The sequence below is a fragment of the Parasteatoda tepidariorum genome, chromosome 2, assembly GCF_982258835.1.
Source record: "Parasteatoda tepidariorum strain Cologne lab strain chromosome 2, Ptep-v5.0, whole genome shotgun sequence".
NCBI classification, from domain to species: Eukaryota; Metazoa; Arthropoda; class Arachnida; order Araneae; family Theridiidae; genus Parasteatoda; species Parasteatoda tepidariorum.
Genome location: NC_141756.1, coordinates 359,805 through 385,888, shown reverse-complemented (window position 1 = coordinate 385,888; position 26,084 = coordinate 359,805). Strand labels below are relative to the sequence as shown.

At 28.9% G+C, this 26,084-nt stretch overlaps 1 protein-coding gene across 2 annotated transcripts in view; it reads left to right on the top strand.

Moving 5' to 3' along the window:
* Hrs (Hepatocyte growth factor regulated tyrosine kinase substrate) overlaps positions 1–23,273 on the top strand; it is a 71,045-nt gene extending 47,772 nt beyond the window's left edge. For both annotated transcript variants that reach the window (XM_087156748.1, XM_087156749.1), the window contains 5 exons: positions 450–659; positions 1,025–1,232; positions 5,519–5,691; positions 16,766–17,042; positions 22,831–23,273. In XM_087156748.1, the coding sequence (XP_087012874.1) occupies positions 450–659; positions 1,025–1,232; positions 5,519–5,691; positions 16,766–17,042; positions 22,831–23,069 (1,107 nt within the window). In that variant the 3' untranslated portion in view covers positions 23,070–23,273. The remainder of the gene's footprint in view (positions 1–449; positions 660–1,024; positions 1,233–5,518; positions 5,692–16,765; positions 17,043–22,830) is intronic.
* The last annotated feature ends 2,811 nt before the right edge of the window (positions 23,274–26,084 follow it).

Below are 26,084 nucleotides of genomic sequence, written 5' to 3'. Positions count from 1 at the left end.
ACATTGTCCTTTATCTGTCACCTTTACTTATTTTCCAACCCGAAGAATTTAGAATATATGTGGTTCTTATTGCATGGAAATTAGAAGTTTTTTATTCATTAAATAATAAACTTTGATTTGTATTTTTTGTTTTGTGTTTATTAAATATTTATTAAAATTATTTGTAAAAATGTTACATACAAGAGAAAATACACAAAAAATGTATTGCAAAGGAAATTAATCTGTTATCAGATGTCATCTGCTTTCACATTATTTCTTTTTTGTTAACTTTTTAAGTCTAAATGTAAAAATAATAAATATATATACTTTTATTCTTCCAATGCATTCATTTAAAACCTGAAAAACAGTTTCAGGTAAGAAACAGTTGTTTTGCAGAGGTATTATATTGATTGTCTTATTTTGCATCAAGAACCTTAAGTAGTAAGTGATTATAGGACATTTCATTGTAGGAAAGTGTAGCACCAGAGAAAAAAAGTTCACCTGTTGACAGTGAATTGGATCGTTACTTAAATAGATCCTACTGGGAACAGCGACAACAGCAGCAGAAGGAAGAAATTGTTCTGTCCCCTTCTGAGACTAGGAGCAGCCCTACTCCCAGTGCCCCTGTACCCAATTCAGGACCTCCTACCATCAGTTATGGAAAAAGTAGGATCTCTGAGGTAACCCTACTATATTATTTCTAGAAAACAATTATTTTTAAAGTAAATAATCTTTTAGTTTAGTAATGTTTGAGCAATTTCCGAAAGGTTCAGGGACAGATCTTATATGCAGGAAGCTTTTTAAATTAGATCCCTATTACTAAGTTCAGAAAAGGAAAAAGTGAAACATGATTGCAACAAAATGAACTTGTAAAAGTTTCAACAGTTCTTACAGCATAAAGGTAATAAGGACTCATTCAAACTGATTTTGTGGTTGAATTCAATATTGGTTTTATCCCACCTCCTCCCCCACTTGTCATTAATTTGAAAATCAATTAACGCTACTTTTGAATGGTTCTACTAAATTCTTTTTTATTATTATTTAGAAATATCAAAATGGTGAAGTGGATGAACTGACTGATTTTCTGAGGAATCTCAGAACAACTGTGGAGATATTTGTAAATCGAATGAAGAGCAATTCCAGCAGAGGGCGCCCCATTGCAAATGACACGCATGTCCAATCACTCTTCATGAATATTACCAATATGCATTCTCAGCTTCTGAAATATGTCCAAGAACAAGATGATATGAGAGGTAAGTCAGTTTAGTTTCACTACAATACACCCTAAAATGGGTACTTAGGTTAACATTATTAAGATAGATAGCTGCACTTCAGAGAAAGAATTGGAGCAGTAACCTTTCATTACATTCTGTTTGGTAACAAAAAATTTAATGCTACAAAAATCATTATGAAATGTTAAAAGTATTTGGTATTATGCTATGTTAACTACAAAATGAAATGATTATTTTGTACATCAGCATATAGCTTTGAAAATTCATTTATAATTATATTAAAAATAGCTTATTACCATTTGATTTAGGAAGCACAAATTGATTTTTCTATTATAAAATCATATTTAAGTATTTCTTAATTCCATTAATGCAGTTGGAGAATCACTATTGCTGCTGATTACTGACATTGAAGAGGCAGCAAAGCCTTCTAATTTACTAAATATGATGCAAGTCAAAACAAGTTTGTGTCTTTATAAAATTTCTATCAGTCCACAGTGGCACACCGTAGCCCATTTCTGTCTACTAACTGGACAAGACTGTCTGGCAGAACGCCTGCACCAAATTTGAATCAAATCCTTGCTGTCCTCTCTGTAACTTTAATGACCCTACGAGAAGACCTGACCTCTATCGATGTGTGGTTCTTAAAGGCGACTCTGAAAAAGGTTGATTCTTTATTGGCAGGGCAGAGAACTTTTAGGGCAAAGACTTCAGTCAATTCTGATTTATCATTTTTTTTACTAGTTTTTGTTAGCTATTTGTTTTTTGCTTTGCCTGTAGAAAACAATTATTCCTATTATACAGGGTACGTTCTGAAAGTAATGCGCATGCTTTTATTCTGACTCGACTATTGATTGCAGCGCACTCAGATTGGTCGAAAAGTGTGGGGGGGATTTGTCCTTCCAAACGCGCCTGGTCTCAGGTCGCTCCAAGCAGTAGGAGCGGTAGGGCGTGTCTTCGCTCTTCTTTTTTTTGATCGAGTCACGGCGTGATGGAGTGTTCGCTGGAACAGAGGTACGCGATAAAGATTTGTATGCGGCTTGGAAGGAATGCGACAGAAACTCATCTTCTGATTGTCATCTTCTGATTCATCATCTGATTGTCTTCTTTGACACCTGAGGAATCGTACATTTTGAGTTTGTTCCGCAAGGACAATTTGTCTCTGCAGCTTTTTACCTGGAGACTGAAACGCCGGGTCGCGTGCGTCTGACCTGACATCAAAGACACCTTCAAGCTCTACCATGACAATGCCCGAGCCACACGGTCTTCATCGTCACCAACTACCTGACCCAAAGTAAGACCCCCTTGGTGCCCCAGCCTCCCTATGGCCCTGACTTGGCGCCGTGTGACTTTTTTTGTTCCCCCGACTGAACATGGAGCTGAAGGTTAAGCACAGGGAGTCGGTGGAGAACAACCAAGCTCATGTTACAAGGTTCCTGAGAGGCATTTGAGGGTGCCTTCCAGGCTTGGCAGAATCGTCTCCACAAGTGTATTGATGCACAAGGGAACTATTTCGAAGAATTTTAACCATTTGTACCCATAGGATCAATAAATCTATTTTTCCCAGAAAATGTGCATTACTTTCAGAACGTACCCTGCATATAAATAATATTGTTATGAAAGTAGTTTAAAGGTTATTCAAAGATTACAAGATGTCATCGGATGATTGAGGGTTCTATTACATATCACCCAATGGAATTGGTAAAATTAAATATAGACATTTATTCAAACTTTCAAAATGTTTTACTTGAGAACTCTGCAGTAGTTAAATAAAATGGATCCAAAATAAGATATTCATTGTTCATTTTTCTCCTAAATTAAAGTTCCTTATTTATTTTTGTTTATAGTTATAGCTTTGAAAATATAAATGTATTGTATTTTAATTTGACTTAGTTAAATCATTGCGAAATTCTATTCTGATTTTTTCCATACCTAATAACTTATCTAACTAATTTAGTTTTAAAATTAAAATGATCTATTGAAATAAAACTGGACTTGTTAAGGTTTTCTTTTCAAACGCTTTCTTTACAAATTATAAATTGTGTCAGCTGCTTCACTGTTAATCAAAAGTAAAATCAGTGCTGTTGGCATGGGGCCTAAGGCTAATGAATAAAGTTGGGTCCTCTTTATCATTAAAAAACTTTAATATATTTTCAAAATTAAAGATGCATTTAATTAAATGTTATAGTAATCAAAGTTGCTTCAGTTAAAGATTTAACAATTTGTTGCGTGCACAGCATACATAGTAATAATTTGTACTTATGTGCTTATCATTACATTTTTAAGTTTATAAAATATAGCAACTGTTGTTAAAAAAAATTTAAAGATAATTTATAAATAAAGAATAAAGCTAAAACTTAAAATAAGCCAATGTATTAAATGAAAAATCGGAAGAAACTGAAATGAAAATTAGTTGAAGATATAAAATTAAAATTGCTTAAAAAAATGTGAAGGGGGAAATCTTCATCCATCGTGTAGTGAGCACTTCGTGATAGAAGCCTATTCTCAAGACTTGCCAGACAAAATTTGCATAATTTAAATTGTTCGGATATGAGATTTTTATAATTGCATGAAAAGGGTCCAATCTTTCACCTACTCTTCTTCTGTCTAAACTATTTGAATCATATTTTTTGGATTTCTTATATTTTGATGGTCAAGAATCCAAAAAAGATATGTTTTATACAGAGAAAGTATGTTCTTGTGTTGTAACTTAAAAAAAAATTACAACACAAGTAGCATTTTTAAGTTTAGGCTCTCAAACCATTAAGTCTTAGTATGTAAAAATCCAATCATTAGATCAAAAGCTATTCAAGATGTTCACTTTTTTTGCACTCTGTATACATCAAATATTTTCCCAAACTAACTCAATATTTTATTTAAAATATCCAAAAAATTTACATTAATTGCAACCTTTAAATTTTAAAGCAATAAAGTTATAAATATTATACTTGATTTAAGTTCCTTAATTTAAATATGGTAAGAGCACAAAACACAACATAGATTCAGCAATTCTAAGGTTCTATAATTTTTTGTAAACTTTCTTTATATATATTGCTATATCTCTGGAAAAGGAATTTATAGCATTCCATTATGATATGCAATTTTTACACTCAATCTATGAAGTAGTTATCTATGGTTAATCTATGTTGGTTCAATATATACACAAAGCAAAGATAATTCACTATTTTAAGTTAAAAATTAATAACTTTAAATGTGAAATATAATTTATAACTTATTCAATTACCAGGGGTGAAAGAGCATTTTCTCCCCCCCCCCTCCCCATGAGTGTTTACGATAATAAGTCATTCCACCATTAACCTTTTCTATTATTCTCTTGTTCCATAATAAAAAATAGTCATTTTTTATTCATTGGATCTATAAAAAAATAGTTTCATCCAAAATAATGAAATTTTGTACCTATAATGTTCAAAACAATTGTTTTAAATTACCTTACAGGTTTATTTATACTAAAACTGACATCCTTACATTTTATTTCCTATGCTGTATAATCCATTAATGAAATAGTATTGTTGCAATTACAATACTTTACAAGTTGAAATAAAGGGAAGATTTCCTGCAGCAAACTATAAATAAAAAAAACATAACAAACTATAAATTAAAAAACATAAATAAAAAAAACATAACAGACCCACTCAAAGGGTATAACTCGTCGCCACCCTTTAGGCAAATCTCTAATTTTTTTTTTTTAAATTAATGTTAAAGATCTATTTGGCACCTTGGCAATTGTTGTTGGTGCGACAAATAAAGATAAGAAACTATTGTTTAAAAATGCAGTATTAATAGTTGCCTTATTAAAAAAAATTATCCATTAACAAAATGTAATTTACATTGAATTTTTTACCTGACTACGAAGACAGCCCTTTCATCATTGTCAATGTAATTGTCAATAGTCCCTTCCTAAAACAAATAAACTTCGTTATATTTCATAAAACTAACTACATATTTTCAGCAGATTTCTTTTTATTTCTTTCTCTCTTCGACTTGAACTGCCACTAGCAAATTTCTTATCCATATTGAGATCATCAATGATTTTAAGCCTAACTTTTCTTTAAATTTGAAATTTTTTCATAACCACAATTCAGATGTAAATTTAAAAAAACTATGATGATATAGTTACATTAATTACCCTGTTCAAAAACTGATGACTGCATTGATTACTTCACTTGGAGCAATCTGTCCAACTGATTAAGTATTTCAATGTTCCTCTCTCTTTTCTCCTTTGTGTTAAACAGAATTTTCCAAAAATTTATTAAAATGTAAATATTGTTTCATAAGTTGCAATGTTGTAGCTTACTATGAGAGACTTCAGGATAAGCTGAGCCAGGCACGTGATGCTAGGGCTGCACTGGATGCTCTACGGGAGGAACATCGCGAAAGAATGAGGCGAGAAGCAGAAGAGGCAGAGCGGCTGAGGCAGATACAAATGGCTCAGAAGTTGGAAATAATGCGCAAAAAGAAACAGGTAAATTGTTTCCCTCTGCTGAGCATCAACCTGATGTTCTAAATATTTTGAATAGCGAAATTGTTTTCATGAGCATAAATAAAAGGGAAGATATGAACTGCATTTCCAATTTTGTGTTAGCATTTTTTACAGAATTAGTAAATGGCGCAGTTTTATTTTTATACAAACACAAATTCATTAAAACAGTATCATCTTTTAATCATTTTCATACCTTTTTTATGCAGTTTCACAAATATTAAAAAAAAAATTTAAAAATCATAAGAATCACATACTTAATATAAAATATTACATTTTTTAATGCTAAAAATTTCATTTTATTAGTAATAATTAGAAACCATAAAAATTCCAATATTTCATAGCTTCTAATTTTTCTGTCAAGAAATCCTTGTTTTTATATATTTTATTGTCATTTTAGACAACAAAATATTAAGTCTTTTTTTTACTTTCACAATCTTAGGTGATAAAATAAGAATAAAGAAAATATCAGAAATAAATTATTTTGTATACCATCCATTAAAGTATATTCATAATTTCCATTCACATTATCTTTATAATAACATAATATGGTCAAGATTTTCCTTCTCCTAATTAGCATGCAACCTTTTTCAACTGTATTACCCCTTGCATCTATATCATACTTTTTCACCTAATTTTTCAAGCATTTTGTATAATCTGATTCTAGGAGAATTGGTTGTAAAGGCTGCTATGTATAAATATGTAGTTTTTAAATATTCATATTTATAAGACGTTTCTTTGCAATCATCATTCATAAAAATCATATTTAAATCTTTATTTCATCATTAAGTATCATTTTATAAAAATCTTCTAATTACATAACATATTTCTTTAGAGGCATTATTTTTCTGGCCAAACTTATCACCCAGAAAAAAAATTTATTTGTCTGTGATATGAACATGAAACCTAATTTTTTTTTTCAAATAATCTAATTCTATATCTAATTTATCTTTAACAATTTTCATGTAATTTTTGTAATTTCTGTTTTAATATATTTTTTAATATTTTTATCATAATTAAAATCACATTCACATCTCTACTAATTTGAATGCAGCATTTTTTTTTTATTAATTTTTTGTGTTTTATCTTACAAATCTCGTATGCATGATTATTTCAAATATTTATTGTTGATTCTCCATAATATATTTTACATCCATGCCAGTAAAGTTTATATACTGTTTTTTCCTAAACACCATCTACTATGTCAAATTTTTCATCTAATTTTAATTTTTTTCTCACCACTATTCAAAGCATGTTGTATTATTTAGCTAAATAATATTACCAGGTTATTAAATTTTTACTTTTTGAATAATATCTTCTTCAATGGAAAATTGCTTCATGTTTGAGATCTCTGTAACATTATAAACCTGCTAGTGTAACATTACAAAATGCATCTATGTTGCATGTTTTTAAAAATAGTCTTCATAATTTTATTCCTGCTTTTCTTAAAATGTCTACATCTGATCTGCAATATTTAACAAATTCCTTTTGAAAGTGAAATCCAGCAATCCTCGAGTGGTATCCTTGGAAAAATTAAAGGGTTTTGCAGGAGTTAAGACTGATATCAACAAAAAAAAATTTTGTTTTAAACATTTTCGAAATTTGTAATTGTATTGAAATTGAATCAATTATCCATTATTTAGTTATTTCAATTGCTTTATTGAAATTATATATAAGGTAATATGCCAAGGAGCGAAATGGCTTTTTTTTTTATATAAAAATTATATTATTTTTCTAACAACAATTATAAAAATTTTGCAATAGTATTTCACATTGCACTTTTCTAATCAAAACAGAATAACTGAATTCTTTATTTAAGAAATATGTTTCCCTAGTAATCACTTTCAACATTTATTACAATTCTTTTTTCTATATAGCAATATGAAAGCAAATTTTTAGTTGGACTAGATTCATCTCCAAAAGACTGTGAATTCAACTGTCAAACATAAAACCTAATTTTAGATTATTAAATATTAAAAAGTCTATAATCCAAGATGAAGAAGTCTTTTTAATGTTAAATAAATAAATAATCACAGGAAATTTAATATTACCTGATTGGAAACTTCATTTGCTTAAAAAATATTCCAATTTGTATATTTCTGAAGCAAGTGGCAATCAGTGTTTTTAAATCAGTCTCTTAATGGTTATAAAGTACAAAAAAAAAAATTTCTTCTGTTTACTTTAAATGTGAATTTAGGATTCGGCTGGAAGGAGCTTGATTATTTAGGGTTCTCTATCGCCGAAAAAAAATTGGGAACCACTGGTATCATTTTTTTTTACCATTTGTTAAATTTTTCAAAAGTCATAGAGGCATGTAATATTTACGAGGCATTTTGCTTATATTGTTTTGGGTTTTTATATGTCTTCCAAAAGTGAGGAAAAGTTATAACTTTTTGCTAACTATTAAATTAAGCATATTGAGAAAATTTGTCAATGGAATCAATGTAAAGTTGATTGAATCTACAAATCTTTTATTATAATCTGTTTTTTTTTCAATATAAATAAATTTTTTTCCTTGATAAATATTAAACACTTTGAAAATCAAAACCTTTACGATACTGAGCTATGGCTGTAAGCCTCTTTTTGTTATAGTGAGAATCAAAACCTTTACAATACTGAGCTATGGCTGTAAGCCTCTTTTTGTTATAGTTTAGACCATAGATTCTCAACCTTTTTAACGTTGCCGTCCCCTTAAGGAGCAGAAAACATTTCAACGCCCCCCTTTGTTAAAATCCAGTTACTTAGAGTATGGAAACGTAGGGAGGTGTGCTGAATTATAAGAGGCAATATTTTTAAGCAATTTTTTACACATTAAATTTGTTTGGTTTTTTAAAAAAAGAAATAATGTGTACATCAAGTCGATAATTTTCCCTCGGCAGGTAATCGCAGTCTATTTGTTATGATCAAAATAAATACGTTTAATGAAAAAAAAAAATACAACAAAGAAACCAATGCTTTAAAAGAATAATTTATTCTTAATTAGATTATTAAGAAAAACACCAAAAAAATTTTTTTTACACTAAAACTTAGTATTAATGAAATATTCAAGTAACTATGATAGTGTGATGATTGTACTTAATGGTTCAGAACCAATTTCTTTACGATCGGTTCAATACTTTCAGTGAGAGACGACGCAAATCACCTCGTTGCACAATTTCGAGTTGATTTCTCCTTTTTGTGACAAGATCTGTAACAGCACTGAATCCACGTTCGAAGGAAGGGATGGCAATTTAAAAATTTTTTACGATAGTCTATAGTCCAAGATAGAAACGACTGATGTTACCTTTAAGCAAAAATTCTGCGAGACGATCACCATTTCTAAGTTTCATTAGTTAAAAGTTCGACCAATTCCTCGTAAATCTGAACCTCTGCTATTTCAATGTTCACTAAAGGGTTCAAAACCCATAAACTCATTGAGGGACTTCCAGAGAACAAAACATCTCTAGAAGGATCAGAAAAAGTTCATATGAAAAGAGTCAAGGTGTTGACAAAATTCTACTTCCACAAAATGAGTTTTTTTAGAAAGGCAGAAATAAGTGATTTTGTAGGGATCAAATTGAGCTCGTCGCCTTGAAGTTGTAAATTAACGCCATTAAATTTTGCTGATAAATCAGCCAAAGTCTTTCTTAATTTCTAGCAATCTGCCTCTCAGAGCTACATCTCTGTTTTCGAGGAACTCAAGTACAGAGTCGAAAATATTCCAATACCTATTAAGACAGAAGCTTTTGGAAAGCCAGCGAATCTCGGTGTATAGTAGCAAGCGATTGAATTCTTCATTGGTTTTTTTTTACACAGCTGTCGGAATAATCAATCCTAGAGAGCATTACTGCGAATTTTGTTTACAGCAGATATGGCATATTGCAATGATTGATGCAAATGGTGGCTGAGATTTTTTCCTACTAAATGCTGTCTGTGAGTCACGCAGCTAACAGCTAGAATATCTGGTACCACCCTTTCCAAAAGGACGATGTCGACCCACCATTGTAGGAGCCTATCAGTGGCAATAGACATACTATTCGCAAGAGGAATGTTTTTCTCTTTAAAATAATCTTTGACAGTATTAAAAATAGATTTACCTTTGATATCTATAATCAAGCTTCTTGCAAAAAGCATCTCTTGAATAATTTTTCCCACCTTTACAAACCGGACCTATACCTACAGCAAAGTCTACATTACCTGGCAAGGTTGATTCCTCAACTTGAAGGGAAAATTCATTGGATATCAAAAGTTTGCATAAAGAAATTTCAACGTCTTCAGCCATCTCAACATTTCGTCACCGCACTGTATCGTTGCTTATGGGATATTTTTTTATTACATTGGATGCGGCCAGATGGTGTAAAACTGCTTCAAAAACTTCCTTGTCAACAGGCAGTATCAACTCTGCCCCAATGGTATGAGCTCTCCTAGACCAATTGAGCTATCAAACCATTGTCACATTTTTGTGATGAGGTTGCTAGTAACCCCGAGACCGAAGGTGCCTTCAGAAACGTGAAAAAAAGATGTTCGGGAAAAATGGCAAATCTTTATTTTGTTTGTCAAGATGAGTTTTTTGCAAATGCTCCTGCTAACGGTAAGATTTCATTACCTCATTAGACGAATTCATTACCTCATTAACGAATGTTTACTTAATAAGACTTCATTACCAAGTAAGCACATGGGTAGTTGAGAGTTCAACAGTGATTGAACAAATCCCTACTTCAAGTGCGTGGCACTCGATGAAAGAAAATCAACTATTTCTTAAAATTAATAAATAATTTATGATAAAGAATTAATTTGCGCACTTACCTGGCCAAATAAACTATGAGATCTAATCGAAACTGGGGAAAAAACTGTAAGGAAGCTAACGAAAACCATTATAGGAATCAGAGGTCAAATCAAAAATTCAAATTGTAAGCTCATGCACTTCAGTTTCCACCATATGCCTTCAGTGAGTCAGAGGCTAAACCTACTGACTCATGCGCTGAGCTGTGTTAGTTCGGATCAGAGAATAGGTGTATAAGTTCGTTTTATTGCTGGTACAAATGGTGTATCGGATAATCTTTATTTATTATATTAATTTAATCTTTTTTTCCTTAATATTAATTTTAGTTATTAAATAAATTTTAATTTAGTAATTTTAATTGTAAGTTATAAAATTAAATTTGAATGACAAAATATGCTTATCGCCCCCCTACAGCACAAAACATCCCCAATGCCCCCCTACTGCCTAAAACAAGCTCACCGCCCCTAAGGAGATGGTTTCGCCCCCGTTGAGAACCAATGGTTTAGACCAAGTAATTATTGACAAAATTCATGTTCAATACTAAATTATTTTTTCCGCCATTGTAATTATGACTTATAACCAAATTTATTTCATGAGTTCCCTTTTCTTGATTAGTTATTTTCAGTATAAGCTCCAAATCAATAGTACAAATACAACCTTTTCTTCTGTTGTTTAACAGAGTTTTTTTATACATTCTGAATTCTTCTTACAAGCATTAAACCTTCATTTCTTTTTAATCTAATTTGTCTACATCCTTTTGTTTCCATTAAACATTTATGACCACTCGTTCTCTACAGTTTTTACATTCCAATTCTCCACATTTATGTTTTTTAGGAATCCTTTACCTCCACCTAAAGGCCAAGAACACTTCTTAATATTCCATAACATCTGAATGACAGTAGTTGAGAGTGTAACATTCAAGGTTTAATTTTATTTACAAATATATGAACACACAAAATATTCAATGACACAAACAAAACAAAAATAACATGCCTCTTAATCGGAGTTTCTATCAGTTCTCCCCCGAGCCAGAGCGCTTGGTAGGAGCTTGGATTAACTTTGAGCCAGGGTTGGCAGGTTTTTGACATGTGACAGTTTTTGACAGTTTAAACCATGGTTTAAACCTCACTGTCAAAAATGTTGAAAATGTCAAAAACCTATATTCATATGTGAAATTTAATTAATACATAAAATTTATATATTTTTTATAAAGGATAGTGTTTCTAAATATGTTCTAGAAAAAATAAATTTAAAATTTTGAAGAAACACTTATATTTTGAATAGTAACCAAAATCTTGTACTTTTGAAAGCTCACATCTTTTGTAATATTATGTATTCATTTTCATGTGTTATTGAAAATCTACAGTGATATTATTAAGAAATTTATTTATAACCAAATTTAGTGTATAGTATAGATTATACTAAAAATTAGACATTTTTAAAGATAAACATTAGCAGTTTTGCACATTAGACATCTTTTAAAGAAAAATCTTTTTAATATTCTTTTAAATCTTCTTAATAATCTTTTTAACATAAGACAATACAAATTTAAGTGCTTTCTGTTAAATACACAGAGTAGTTAGTGTCGATTTACAGTATATTCAGCCTATTCATTTACTATGCTGAAAATTTAGTTTATCCAAATACTTGTGAATTTCATTTTGCTGAATACTATATACATAGTTTTGTTGAATATCTAAATTTTCAGCTGTTGAATAATTACTTCTTGCTTTCAAGATATGCATTATTTGTATTCTTAATACAAGTGGGGGAAAAAATTAAGAGGTAAAAATTGTTTTAAAATGATAAGTGTAATAATTATAAATAAATATAATAAACAATATGAATTATATTTATCATTATTCCCAAATATAACTACTTTTAAATTCAAATTAACATACTGGATAATAAAGATATTCGGTATAACATTAAAATTTTTTTCATACACTTCACAACTTGTAAGTTCCTTATAAATATTAGTTATATGTTCCTTATATGTCAAAAATGCATAGTAATAAACTTTTAATTTTCTTAAGTATCAAAAAAAAAAATTTTTTTTTCAAAATATAAATATTTAAAAAAATTTTGTGCAAATTTTTCTGCACATGCATTTGAATATAAATTTCTGAGATTTTAAATCTGTTATTTTACCTTAATTTTAATTAAAAAATATTTTAAAACCAGCTGATTACCTATAGTATAATTAAATTTCAATATAATGCATGGCAACTGTTGGTAGTTTTGAAGTTTATATATTTTTTTGGCAAACTTTAGTTTTTGACGGTTTAAACCAGTATTATAACCTTGTCATGTCAAAAACCACTTTTTGACGTCAAAAACCCAACCCTGCTTTGAGCACATGATGATCATGTGCGCATGAGAGGAAATTAGGTGATGGAATTAATAAATGTAATTGCAATTCCCAACAGCTATTGTTAAGTTTATGTTTTAAAAATCTTTTATATACATAACTTTTATCTTTATTCGGCATATTATGTATCATTTTACTTACTTCGTGTATTTTATATCATATTCATACCTTTTTATCTGATTTTATTTATACCTTTCATCTGATTTTATTCAGATCTTTTATCTGATTCTATCAACCAACTTATACCATTTCATCAGTTATAATTGTAAAACAATTAAAGTGTTGCATGTGTGTCTTTTGAACTGTTAACGTGGCGCAGCATGTCCTCTTTCGGACTTTGTGCCACTAAACCTTACATTCAATCCTATCCAATCGGCATATTATGATTATCTAAACATTATTTACCTTTAAATTTTCTGAATGTATAATAAAACACCTCCTCTCCTTCTCAATTTAAATTTTCGACAAAACATCTATCACATTTTAATAAATATTCATGCATATCTATTTTTATCATAACTAATTTGACAATAATCGCAATAATTTATTTTACTTAAAAACCCCTTTAATAGTAGTTATAACATCAAAATGGTTTTGATTTTTCAATATCTAAATGCAGGTATTTTTATACCATTCTACATTCTACTGCAAGTAATCTACTGCTGTCTAATAATACTCTTTTAGTGCTTCATGAAAATTTACTTGCCATTCTGACAAATCTCTGCAAGAAGTATACAAATTATCTTTTCTTTGTGTGAATTATAAAATTGATCTTAATAATATATTGCTCATTTTTTTTATTAGAAGACAAAAGTCTGTTTTATTAACAATTCTATTACAATACGAATACAAAATTTTGATCAACATCTTGAAATTTTTTAATCATAAGCATTGTTAATTTTTGGTATCTAGAAGCAACATGCAATACATTCATGAAATGTACTTATTAACACTTATCATATTGAGGAGTTTTTACATTTGAAATTCTTTAACTCTATGCATTAAAAAATCTTTTGATTTGTGTTCCATAATATACAAAAATAATCGATATGTTCTCTTTTAACAACATCTGTTTTGTTTAGAGAAACTTTTACATTTGATGTGATTTTATCTTTAGCATCAACATTATTTTTATATATTAAACTTTTATCTCTTAAGAGGATGCTATACCATGGACCACAAATTCTGCTTTAACTAATTTAAAATATAGAAAAAGTTGAGTTCAATCTAGAGTATGCCATGAAGTTTCAATTGCTGAAAAAATAAATCAAAATGCTAACAAATTATTGGAAGAGAACTGATCCTGAGTTATCCTCTCAGAATTTGTTTTCATTTTGGTATTTTGAAATTTTTGTTTCAGCATACGAAACTTTGTGGTTTACTCAAGGTTTGCCTGAACTCATACTTCAAGTTATTTATGGAGGAGAAAGAAAATGTGCAATAAAAAGTTTCTCCCATGGCATTCTCCTAATTCATCTACATATTTTGTAATTGGAACAAGTTCTTCTCTAGGGTTTCCTAAATTTTTTATATATTTTTGTTTTGCATTGAAAAATTTTTTACCCTGAATCAAACTGTTAAAGTTTCAACTTTTTCTTTTAGTTATCATCAGTCTAAATTTTAGTTGCAGAATCACTGTCCCCTTGAGGGTCTAACATATTTTTCAAATCTTATCTTTCCGTATCATAATTGTCATTATTCGTTAATTTAAATCCGGCAACTGGCTGTCATAAATACACAAGTGGGCGACCTTTGTGCTAAAATACAAACTAAGGTGAACAACGTTTAAGAGCACAAAAAAATATTTATAAATGCAGACAGCTGTTTCGGATGCTCAAAGGGCAACCTTCATCTGTTGCACTGATGAAGGCTGCCCTTTGAGCATCCGAAACAGCTGTCTGCATTTATAAATATTTTTTGTGCTCTTAAACGTTGTTCACCTTAGTTTGTAACTGGCTGTCATGGAATCCTTTCTTTTTTTTCATCATCTTCCAGTGGAGATATTATTAAAAAAATAAATTTTTATTTTTTTAAAGAAAGAAAAAACTTAGTTTTCAGAGTTTTTAGTCATTAGAATTTCTTGACTTTTCATATTTATTAAACAATGGTTTCTTTCTTTCAAAATAAATAATGTTTACTAGTACCTAGTACTATTATTTCTTAACCTCCAGTTAAATTAAATTCTTTAAACTAGTATAATTTTCATAGTTTACTGAATTGAAACAAAAAATAGAACACTGATGGAAATTGTAATTATAACAGAACTGTCATAAAGCCTGTTTCAGTATTTATGCTATTCATTGCTGCTTCTAAAAAAGCATAATATAATCACTTTTATTAAAATTAACCAACCTTTTTTCATATCTAAGTGATCAAACATTATTCATTTCTTTTGTTGTATGGAGGTATAGACTATCAAAACTTCATCAGATGTAACCGGAATAGGATAAGATGTCATTTCATTTGATTGATGTTGTAACGAACCCAACTGTTTTCAATAGTAGAAGATAATCTTAATGCAGTGAATCCTGCTGAATATTTAAATTTATCACTCTACCAAAGTGATAAAACTTCAGCAAGGACTTTAATAGGATGGAAAATATACTACTCGAGTTTTTAACCACTCTTTCACAGACAGCTGATCCTACTCTGTAACACTCAATTAATGCATTTTTGTTTTGAGTGTCTCCTAGGCAGACTCACCTCTCTGCAGATTTGATGATAGATGTAAAACTGTGGAGGAAAGAAGTACTGGATTTTGTATTCAGTATGAAATAACCATAAAAAGAGGCCCCAAAATGAACTAAACAGAGTGGAAATTGCATCCTGCTGCCTTTAACTATGATTTGTCATTGCTTACACTTTTTTCGTTTAAAATAATTAATTAAAAAAAAATCCAAGTTTGTCCTTTTTTTTTAATTAAAATGATAAATCCCAAATTGTTAGTTTTTCTGAAGAGTTCAAGTTTTGCGAAAAAGAGAAGAAAAAAAACCTAGGTGATTCTATACTTGGCATTTTAAGATCTTTAAAATTATTGTAATAAAGAGTGGGAAAATGAGCACTAAATGTGAAGGACAAATTATAAATAGAAAAATACGAGGGAAACTAGGAATAACTTTTTGAAGAAAAAAAAATATTGTGCTCTTAGATTTAGCGTAAAAATTTACTGAGCAAAAGTGGTCATTTATTAAAAAAGTTATTTGGGCAAAATTTGCATAAAAAGTGGGACTTGTTTATGTAACTTCTGGATTGTCTTGAGTGAATTTTCGCTTCCTGGATAATTTTAGAAACAACAAAATAAAATTTACTATATTACAAATTTTCAAATGAATGCTCTTATACTTTAGTGAGGCCTTTCTTTATAGATAATCTTTTTCATAATTACCTAATTAAATAATCCCAATTATCTGAAATGAAACATTTACTTCAAAAACTATAAAGGAGAGAAAAGTAGACATACTTTGAGTGCTCAAAAATAAGTTCCCAGTCTCGGAATTTGCCAGATTCAGTCATTTCATAGTGAAACACCACTGTTATAAAAATACTTTGTTCATAAAGTATAAATGATTCCATTTCTCTATAGATATTAGCAAAAAAAAATGCTTTTAACTTATGTTCTTACAGCTATGCATCTAACTTTGTAATCTGTTTGACTATAGTTTCAAGGGTAGCTTTAAGCAATGGGAAAAAATAGAATGTTTTCATATTCATTCCGTGATGTTAATAGAAGTCGTACTTTGTTATCGAGCATTTTTAATGATTCTATGGATTGATTTGAAACTATTATGAGTTGATGCTGGGAACTTCTTGACCAAATAATTATGAAATGTATTATTCTTTTATGATAAAATTTGCTTCTATTTACTTAAATAGAGCTAATTATGCTTAAAGCCTGGATTTGGTCTGAATGTAAAATATCATTGCAGGAGTATTTGCAGTACCAAAGGCAGTTGGCCATCCAGAGGATGCAAGAGCAGGAACGGGAAATGCAACTTCGCCAGGAGCAACAGAAGCAGCAGTACCAAGTGATGCCCCAAGCTGCCCCATATCCACAGCAACATGCATATGTTCCACCCTCTCAAAACTATGGAGTGCTCCCTCCTCCCAATGGCAATGATCCAAGTATGCAACAACAACAACCTTATCATCCTTCCTTCAATCCTCAAATGGCAGACTATCGACAACAACCCTACTCTATGCAAGGTAAATGATTTTACTAAACATTGAATTAGTATAAAGCCCTCACTCACTCAACATGTGATCTTTTTTTTTAGATAAGTAGGAAATCTAAAAAGGTTTCAGTAATTTTAATTACCCTAATTGAAAGACTAAGTAAAATCATAGGTAGAAGTTACAAATTTGGACCATGTATTCTTTATAAGATTAATAGAAAAACTAAAAAGTTTCATTTTGCCATTTAGTAATTATTGAAGTAATTACCCCTATTGAAAGTTAACATGAAATAAAAGTTAGATAAAAGTTTCACATTTAATTTCGACTCCTTATCAGATAAAGGGTAAAACTGAAAAAAAAAAAAAAAAACATTTCTTTTTGAAATTTTCTAATGATAGAGGTAATTAGCCTAATTAACAAACACAAGGTTTAGTTTACCTCAAAGATAGTAGTCTTAAAAGTTGACCACGTTTTCCATATCCATTAGAGGGTAAAACTTTGATATTTTCCAATTATTGGACCAATTAGCTGGTAATTAGTCTAGATGATGTTAATGATAAATTGTAAAATCTGTTCATTATAAAATAACAAAATAAACTAAGTCTTCATTTCAACTAAACTAAAAGCAAACTTTTGTAATTATCAGGGTAAGTGCATTTTTTCAGATAGTGAAACCAAGAAAACATTTAATCTTGTAAATAATTTTTTATATTTAAAAAATAATTTTATGTGGGTACATCCGAAATTTTTAATATATATGAGGGGAACTGGACTATCGCATTGATGTATGTCGTGTAACCAAGGTTCACACATAGAACATCTGTAATGTATGTAAGTAAAACTTTAATAGTTTCGGAATAATTTCATATGTTTCTTTTTTCATATTCGTCTTCTTTTTTTTACTATAACGCTTCGAAACCCCGGAGGGAATTATGAAAATCCCTGTATATATATACAGTAAAACTTGTGTAAGTTGACCACTTGTGGTGCATTGTTTTAGTGGTCAACTTAGACAAGTGGTCAACTTATAGAGGGGGTGGGTCATTGCTTACTTTTTCGTTTCCTATATAATGTTGCTATATATTTAAATTTTTTTTTTACTTGACTTAAAAATTTAATTCAGAAAATATGCAAATGAATATCCTAAGAAATGTGTTTAAACCTGAATGAACTTCAATTTGATACATATAATTCTAATATTTAACTAATTTTAAAAAAAAAATTTTTTTTCGTTAGTTATGCATGTGAAGTGTTTAATAAGTATAATTTCTTAAAATATCAGAACACGAAAACATGTAATTTGAAAACTTTAACAAAATAAAATTATTTGAACACTTTAAAATATATTTACTACACTTAAAGATCAAAGACCATAAATAAAGGATCAAAGCATATTTCAGAGCATTCATTTATTCAAATGCTCACTATTGCAACTGGAAGAGCAACTTTTCAACTAACACACCTGTTTTCAATGAACGGAGGAAAGAAATGGTCAATAGCTGACCCCTTACAGTTTCCCCTGATGGTCAACTCACAAAAGGGTTTAGATTAGCTTTTTACACTATTTCACCTAACAAGTGAAATTTTAACATACATTGCAAAAATGGCAGAAAATTTTCAGATTTTTTTTTCCTGGTCAACTTATGAGGGTTTTAGAATAGAATATCATAATACTCCTAGACAAAATTGACTTATTTCAGTGGTCAACATACAAGATAGACAGGTGGTCAAGCTACAAAGGTTTTGCTTCTTTATATTATATAGGAAAAATTCTGTTCTTGATAATTGAGGTCAACTTATGCAGGTGCCCAACTTACAAGGGTGGTCAACTTGGCAGATTTCACTGTATATATAAAGTTTAAAATATAGAGAAGACATGGAAAATATTAAAGGTTAAGGAAAAGAGAAGAAAAATTATGAAAATAAAATATTACTAAAAAGCCAGAAAACAAAATAATGAAAAGAGATCTCTTCATCAGCTCACACAATTATATCTACTAAAAGGAGTGCCTTCTATTATTGTACCCAAAGCAAAATATGTCAATACTATAGTGTGAGGAGTACTCAAAAAATTAAAACGAAAATAGAACACATTAAGTAAAAAATGTATCGAGCAAAAAACAGAAAATATAACGTAAAGAAAATACAGAACAAAACACAAAAAAATATTTATAAAGCGAGTAGCGAATTGAAATGAACTTATACGTACTGGAATCTTTCAAGAATGATTTAAAATATTTTCATAATACAGGGTTCCCACGGTCCTTAAAAGTCCTTAAAAACTACTTAATTTTTATTTTAGAAAATAAGGGCCCTTAAAAGTACTTAATTTTGGTTCAAGGTTTTTAAAAGTCTTTAATTTTTTAGCATCACTATGGTTGATAGCAAAAATTTTTCTGTTCAATTTTTTAAAACAAAATAAGAGTTCTTTTATCACTTAGAATTAGACCATGCATCGAGAGTAAAGCATTTTAGAGAGACAAAAATTAATGTGTATAGGGGGGGGGGGGTACAGACAAGGGAAGAAAACATGTCCTTTCGTTAATATATTGGTTATTTCCTTAATATATTCTGCCCTTTGCCTAGAATGATACTCTATGAGAACAGAGAAGCATTCTAAAAGAAAAGAATAGTGTGGACAAGGGGAATACTGCAAATGGAAGAGATATTGTTTTTTTTGGGGGGGGGGAGCAGTTTTAAGGACCCACACTAACCTTCAAAATTGACAGAATTCTGGAAATTCAGTTCTACTGGTTATGCATCTGCTTATAGGAATTAAGTAAAACGCTAAGAAAATCAAAAAGTATAGGAATTAAGTAAACACTAAGAAATATCAGGGAGAAAAAATTTTGAACAGGAATCTATAACGAAAACTATTTCCTAAAATCTCAAATTAAATAAATTTGTATAATATTTCAATATATAATAAGTAACTGCAGATTTATAGAAAGCATAACATTTTTTAAAATTCAGGATTGTATTAAAAATTAAGCAGATTTGTAAGAAACAGGGTTTGAAGAATCTTAGCCCACCTAGGTTTTTCATAAAGAACCTTGAGTTTATTGATGAAAACCAAGTGTTTTTTTCAAAAATACTTAATTTTTTTCCTGAGTACTAAATAAGAAAGCAGGATTTGCTTCTAACAAGAAAGTTAAATATTTGGTAACTATTTATAATTTGTTTTGTTGCAATATAATTTTTTTTTTTAAAGTTTTAGATTGTTACCCTATTATTATTTCTTAAGGATATGCAGATTTGCTTGGTAATTCTTTGGAAGGCCTGTTAATTAATGCAATTATATCAGTTCTTACATTATAATAATTATTTTTTTTTTTTTTACTTATTGATTTTTTTAAGAAGGTAAATAATTAAATAATTTGTACTGTCACTGGTGGCATATGCATATTCAATGATAAATATAAACAATCACACTATTTTCAGAAGTCCTTAATTTTTCAAAAAAGTCCTTAATTTCTTCAAGAAAAGGTCCTTAAAAGTGCTTAATTTTTGCTTTGTTGAAAGAGTGGGAACCCTGTAATAAGATTGCCAGATTACAAAATACGAATACAGAATCGCAAATGGAGTTAGATGCGTAATTAGAGAGATTTTTTACATTTCGTTCTTACTGCAGTACTGAAGCACGTTTGATTTGTTAGTTACCAGGGATTGGCCCGAAAATGGATGTGCGCAAGGTAGGAATATTATACTGGATAGTTTAAAGTTTATAATTCATAATGTAGATATTTAATTTTTCAATTTTAATGATTTTAGAAAATTAACGTTTATAAATATTTTAAAAAAAGAAGAAGAGAGAGAGAAACACAATTAGCCCAATTTGCAAGGATTTTTGGATTTGCACGTAGTAAAAATATAAATTAAGAAAAAAGTTTTTAGTAAATTTATTAATAATAACATACAATTAACTCAATGATTTTATATAGAGCTTAATTATACTTTATTATAGAGCTTAATTATACTTTAGTTGGGTTTACTAAACTTAAAAAATAAAAAATTACTAAACTTAACATTTTTACTATTTTTTAACTCCTTATTTAAAAGTTCAACATAGATTTTTTTACAGAAGATTGTATAATTATTGTTAGCTTTGTCTATGGTTTTAATTACAAAAATTTTTTATAGTTGCTTAATTGATTAAATAATTTTAGAAAAATCTGTTGAATTATTGCTGTTATTTTAATTTTCTTTATTATTAAAAACAAAATTTTAAAGTAATAATAAACAGCCCATTTCCATTCTGATTACATACCTAAAGGTAAAGAGAATCTATTTGATATCTTCAAACAAAAACAATTGAGATCATTAAGAAAATATTTTAGAATTTTATTAATTGATTTATGGTAAATGGTAATTTTGTACCTCATTTCTAAGTATTTCACAAGATTTAAATTACCAGTAATAATATGTTTATCAGCAAAATCAAAATACTTCTCTTCTTCACGGTGACACACACACACACACATATATATATATATATATATATATATAAAGAAGTATTAAATAAGATATTGCTTGACTTAATTTGATGCTAGTTTTAGAGCAGAGCAATTCCAAAGGATATTTTTTAAACTCCATAAACTGATTTTTTAGATGACACCCAGTGATAAAAAACATTATATTTGTTTCTTCTCTAATAATTTAATTATGCAGCTTGTAGATTTCATTAATAAATTATAATCTCATGTGAAGATAAATGCATGCATTCCTCAATATTTTTTGAGAAATATTAATTTTAAACCATTTAAATAATTTTATTTGGATCAAAATGGTTACATTTCTAAAATTTAAGTAGTTTCTGTTCAAATAATTTTTATCCTCATGTTTTTCTACAATATAAATGAAAGACAAATTATTGATCTATGTTAATTTAAAGGTTTATATATAGTATGTACTCATAAATGTAATCAAATGAGTTGATTTAAATAATTTACTATATAATTGTATTAATTTATTGTTATAATAATTAGCGTCTCTCCTTTATGTAAATACAATTGTAAATGCTATAATAATTAACTTCCACATTACACTGAAGATGTCATTAAATAATTTTGTTTTATTATATAAATAATACTTATTTAAGCAACTAAGATTCTTTTTTTTAAATGATTTAAAAACTAATGAGTTTTTTTTTATTATCATTGAGTAATGCCTGCAGAAAACAGAAAAGTATTCTGCTCCTGAAGCTCCATTTGAATTTCTGAAGGTTGTTGTTATGTTGCAATCAAACATTAATATAGACATTTTTTTTAACTAAAATATGTTTGGTATCTAAGAAGACTTTTTCTTTTACTATCATTTCAATCATAGGGAATGTGTGAGCTATTTTGGCTAGTATAATCTTTTTTAAATAATTTTACACATTGTTTATAGTCATGCTGAAAGCCAAATTTAAGTTTTCAGTATTTCAGAGATAGAAATAAATATTCAAGTTGTTAATGATATACCAAAGAAGAAATTTCATGAAATCCTTTATTATAAAGTTTTTATCCATCTCTTTTTCTTCTTTTTTTTTTATTATTTTTTTTTTAATGGCTGCAATTATAGTCTAGGCGTCTAGGTACAGTATAAGATCATTTACTTAAGATTATAAAAATGGTGTAGGGGCTGCAGTATAAGATCACTTACTGCGTCCCCAAGTTTAAACATCTAAAATCAAGTTTAAACGTCAAGTAGAAACAAAAAGCATGTTTTAAGATAGGCTGATTCCGTAACTGATACAAGGAAATGTGATTGATGAATGAACAACTTTTAATCATAAAGTTCTTTATACCACCATTAACTGAAGTCTGTGTCATTTCAGTCCCTGTGTCAATGCCTCCAGGAGCACCTTTTCCCCAACAGCCAGGAATTCCAACATCTGCTGCTCCCATGAGCCATCAGATGATGATGCCCCCACCCCAACATGTCCAAATGATGCCTCCTCAGCAGCAGCCTATGATGCAACAAAACCAACCCATGCTCCCAGATGCTTTACCTCACTCCCCACAACACCAGGAGCAACAGCAGCAACACTGTGATCCCCTTATTGTGTTTGACTGATCCTCAATTAAATTGCAATTTATTTCTTTTGAGTAAAATATGGCATTTTTATTTAAAAGAAGAAAAAATGTACATTGTATTTGATTGCTTCCTATTGTTAATTTTTCCTTCTTGATTTAGTGGATATAATTATCTATCTATATATAATATATATTTGTTATGAATAATTTTTGGTGTAGCTTCAATAAAATGCTCTTCTTTTAATTTCTTTTCTTGAATTTTTTTAACTATGAAAAAAACGGCCTTTTAAGTTTCTAAAAAGAAAAAGGTGTCTCATTGTGTGCACCTTTGAAGCATTGTAAAGCATGCAGGTGAGTAGGCAGATATTTAAAAGATGACAATCAAATGGTTATTGCTATCTGTGATTATCCTGTTCATTAAAATAGAATCACCCATGCAATTCATTGTGAAATCAGAAAAAAAAAATTTTTTTTTGATTTACAGGAATTTGAAAGAGTTGTTTTTAAATACACAGACAAATATCTGCATTAAGGAAAATTATGCAAAAAAATAAATAAGTATAGGCTTTTAAATGAAATGCTGCTCTTAAAAGTGAAATCCTAACATATTATTATTATTATAGTTGTTGAAAATTTTGCACTTGACTAAAATTAACAAAACTATTCCTGTTAACTTTAATTACAATTGTTACAAATGATCCCTTTGTCTTAGCAGACAATAAGAAGTGACTGATTCCTTATCTTAAATAAAATTTTAAAAAATTGCCGGGAAATTTGTAAAACATAATTTTTTAAAAAGGTGAATAACTTTTTTACCAATTCGCTACTAAACAAACAATTTTATTTCCCTCATCGTGGTACAGATAAGAATCAAATCATTATCCATATCTATTCTCTTGTACAATTTTTTTTCACTCCATTTGACTAATGGAGTGGCTTCGGAAGTGAGCTCGATGACTATTGCAGGAAAACCCACTTTTTTTAAAGGTGGGTTTCTTCAAAATCTAGTTCTAGATCAATAGATTCAGAAACAAAATAATTGTTAATTATTGTCATTTGAGATTGGGGCTCATAAAATCTTGTGAATATTTCTTAATTTGTATGAAATTTTTATCAATCAAATTTTCTTTACAAGTGCTCTTGATATAATATAAATTATAATTAAATCAATTTACTTTAATTATGAAAAATTATTTAGTTTTTTATGAAACAAAATTATTTATGGAGCTGGAAAAAGTTGAATTTTCCTAAACTCTAAGATATAATTTATATATTATTATGGAACATAAAAAACTGTATACTATTTTAAGAATATCTATAAAACTTATTATTATAAAATTTGTTATTGTTGCATTAAAATTAAGTTTATGGGTTTTTTTTCTGAATTGTGAAGTTAAATGCAGAAATTGAGACTCGCAATGTTATGTAAAAAAAAAAAAAAAAAGGTGTGAATTAAGAAGTTTGATGGGGGGGGGGGGAGTTTTTATAAGAAACACAAATATTTTAGTGTATAGGGATGTACCAAATATTCAGTTGGACCAAGTAATTTCCCTTTCGATATTAATAAAATAGTTCATTTTTAAAGGAATATTAAAATAGTTAATGCTAAAAAGTTTAGCTGGAATTTTGTATAAGATTTTGCTTATGGGTATATCACACGATGAAAATTATCGGCAAGTAAACCGATAAGGCAATTGCTATCCTCTACTTGCTCGAAAATCCTCGTGTGATAAAGAAATCATGGCTGCCTGAAATATCAGCAACTGTTTCTCTCCGTTGAGAGAAAAATTGCCTTTAATTAAAAACAACTCACACTTGGACCAATCAGATTGTTTGCTTTTTATGGCGTTTCAATTTTATGTGATGTATGGTAATGTAAATAAAAATGGCGGTGATGTTGATGAAGAGGATGATTGGATAAAAAATTTTAGTACTGAAATTGAACAGTTTTTTTGTTTAATAATATTTCCTTTTAAATTACAGAATTAAAAATACTTTCACACGATGAGATGACCACCTTGTAGTTACCATTACCATAACAGCAACCAGCACACATCATTTTTGTTCAGTAAGCTATTTTGTACATAAATTTTCTTTTAAAATATTTATTTGTTTTAAACTAATAAAATTGAAACTTATTATAATTTTTTCCGATAAAAGTTTTGATTACTTTAAATAAATAATTTCGATTTTTATGTAAAGATTTCTACTGACGAAAAGCTTCATTGTGAAATATTCGCCAAGCAACTCACCAAACTTTGTTGCATTAGTATAACATAAAATATAATAATGGTTGTATTTCTTCATTTTTCAATTTAAATATTTATCTCTGTTGATTGTAAAAGCATGCAATCGATTATTTGAAAAAATTATTTTAATGTTTATTATTATTATTTTATACTTCCCTACGAATTCTTTTAATTTTTGAACCTTTCTTCTAAGAATTCTTTTAATATAAACCTCTATTCGTTCTTCATGAACTTGTATATCCTGACAAAAAAATAAATAAATAAACTATACCGAAAATACCGGTTTGGGAAAAAAAATCTGTAACTTTTCTAACATTACTAATTTTAGATTTGAAATACCCTTATCCGAATTCGGTAAGATCAAGCACTAAATGCAGCAAAAAATTTGGTCCCCAGTGTTATTCTTCTATTTTAAAAAAATGCGTAGTGGAGGTGTTAAGAACCGTAATCACTTTCCTAAATACTATGACGTGTTTCAATGAATCCTTATGCATTAAAATTTTTTAAAAAATATTTATAATTTTATTCGAATGAATATTTCATTACTTTAAATTGCCGTTTAACGGGCCCATTGAGTAGGCTGTTAAATTCATATAGTTACTTATGAGGTATTTTTTTGTGTACCTTTTTTTCAAGTGTTTTTTTTTTTTCATCCACCGTCAAAGCAACGGGAAGGACATACCTAATTATTAATTAATATCAATTTGTATAGTTTCAGTCTTTTCGGTGATACAATTCCTTTTATAATCATAGAATAAATTCGCAGTATTTCATACATTATATAATAATCAAACATGGAATACAAA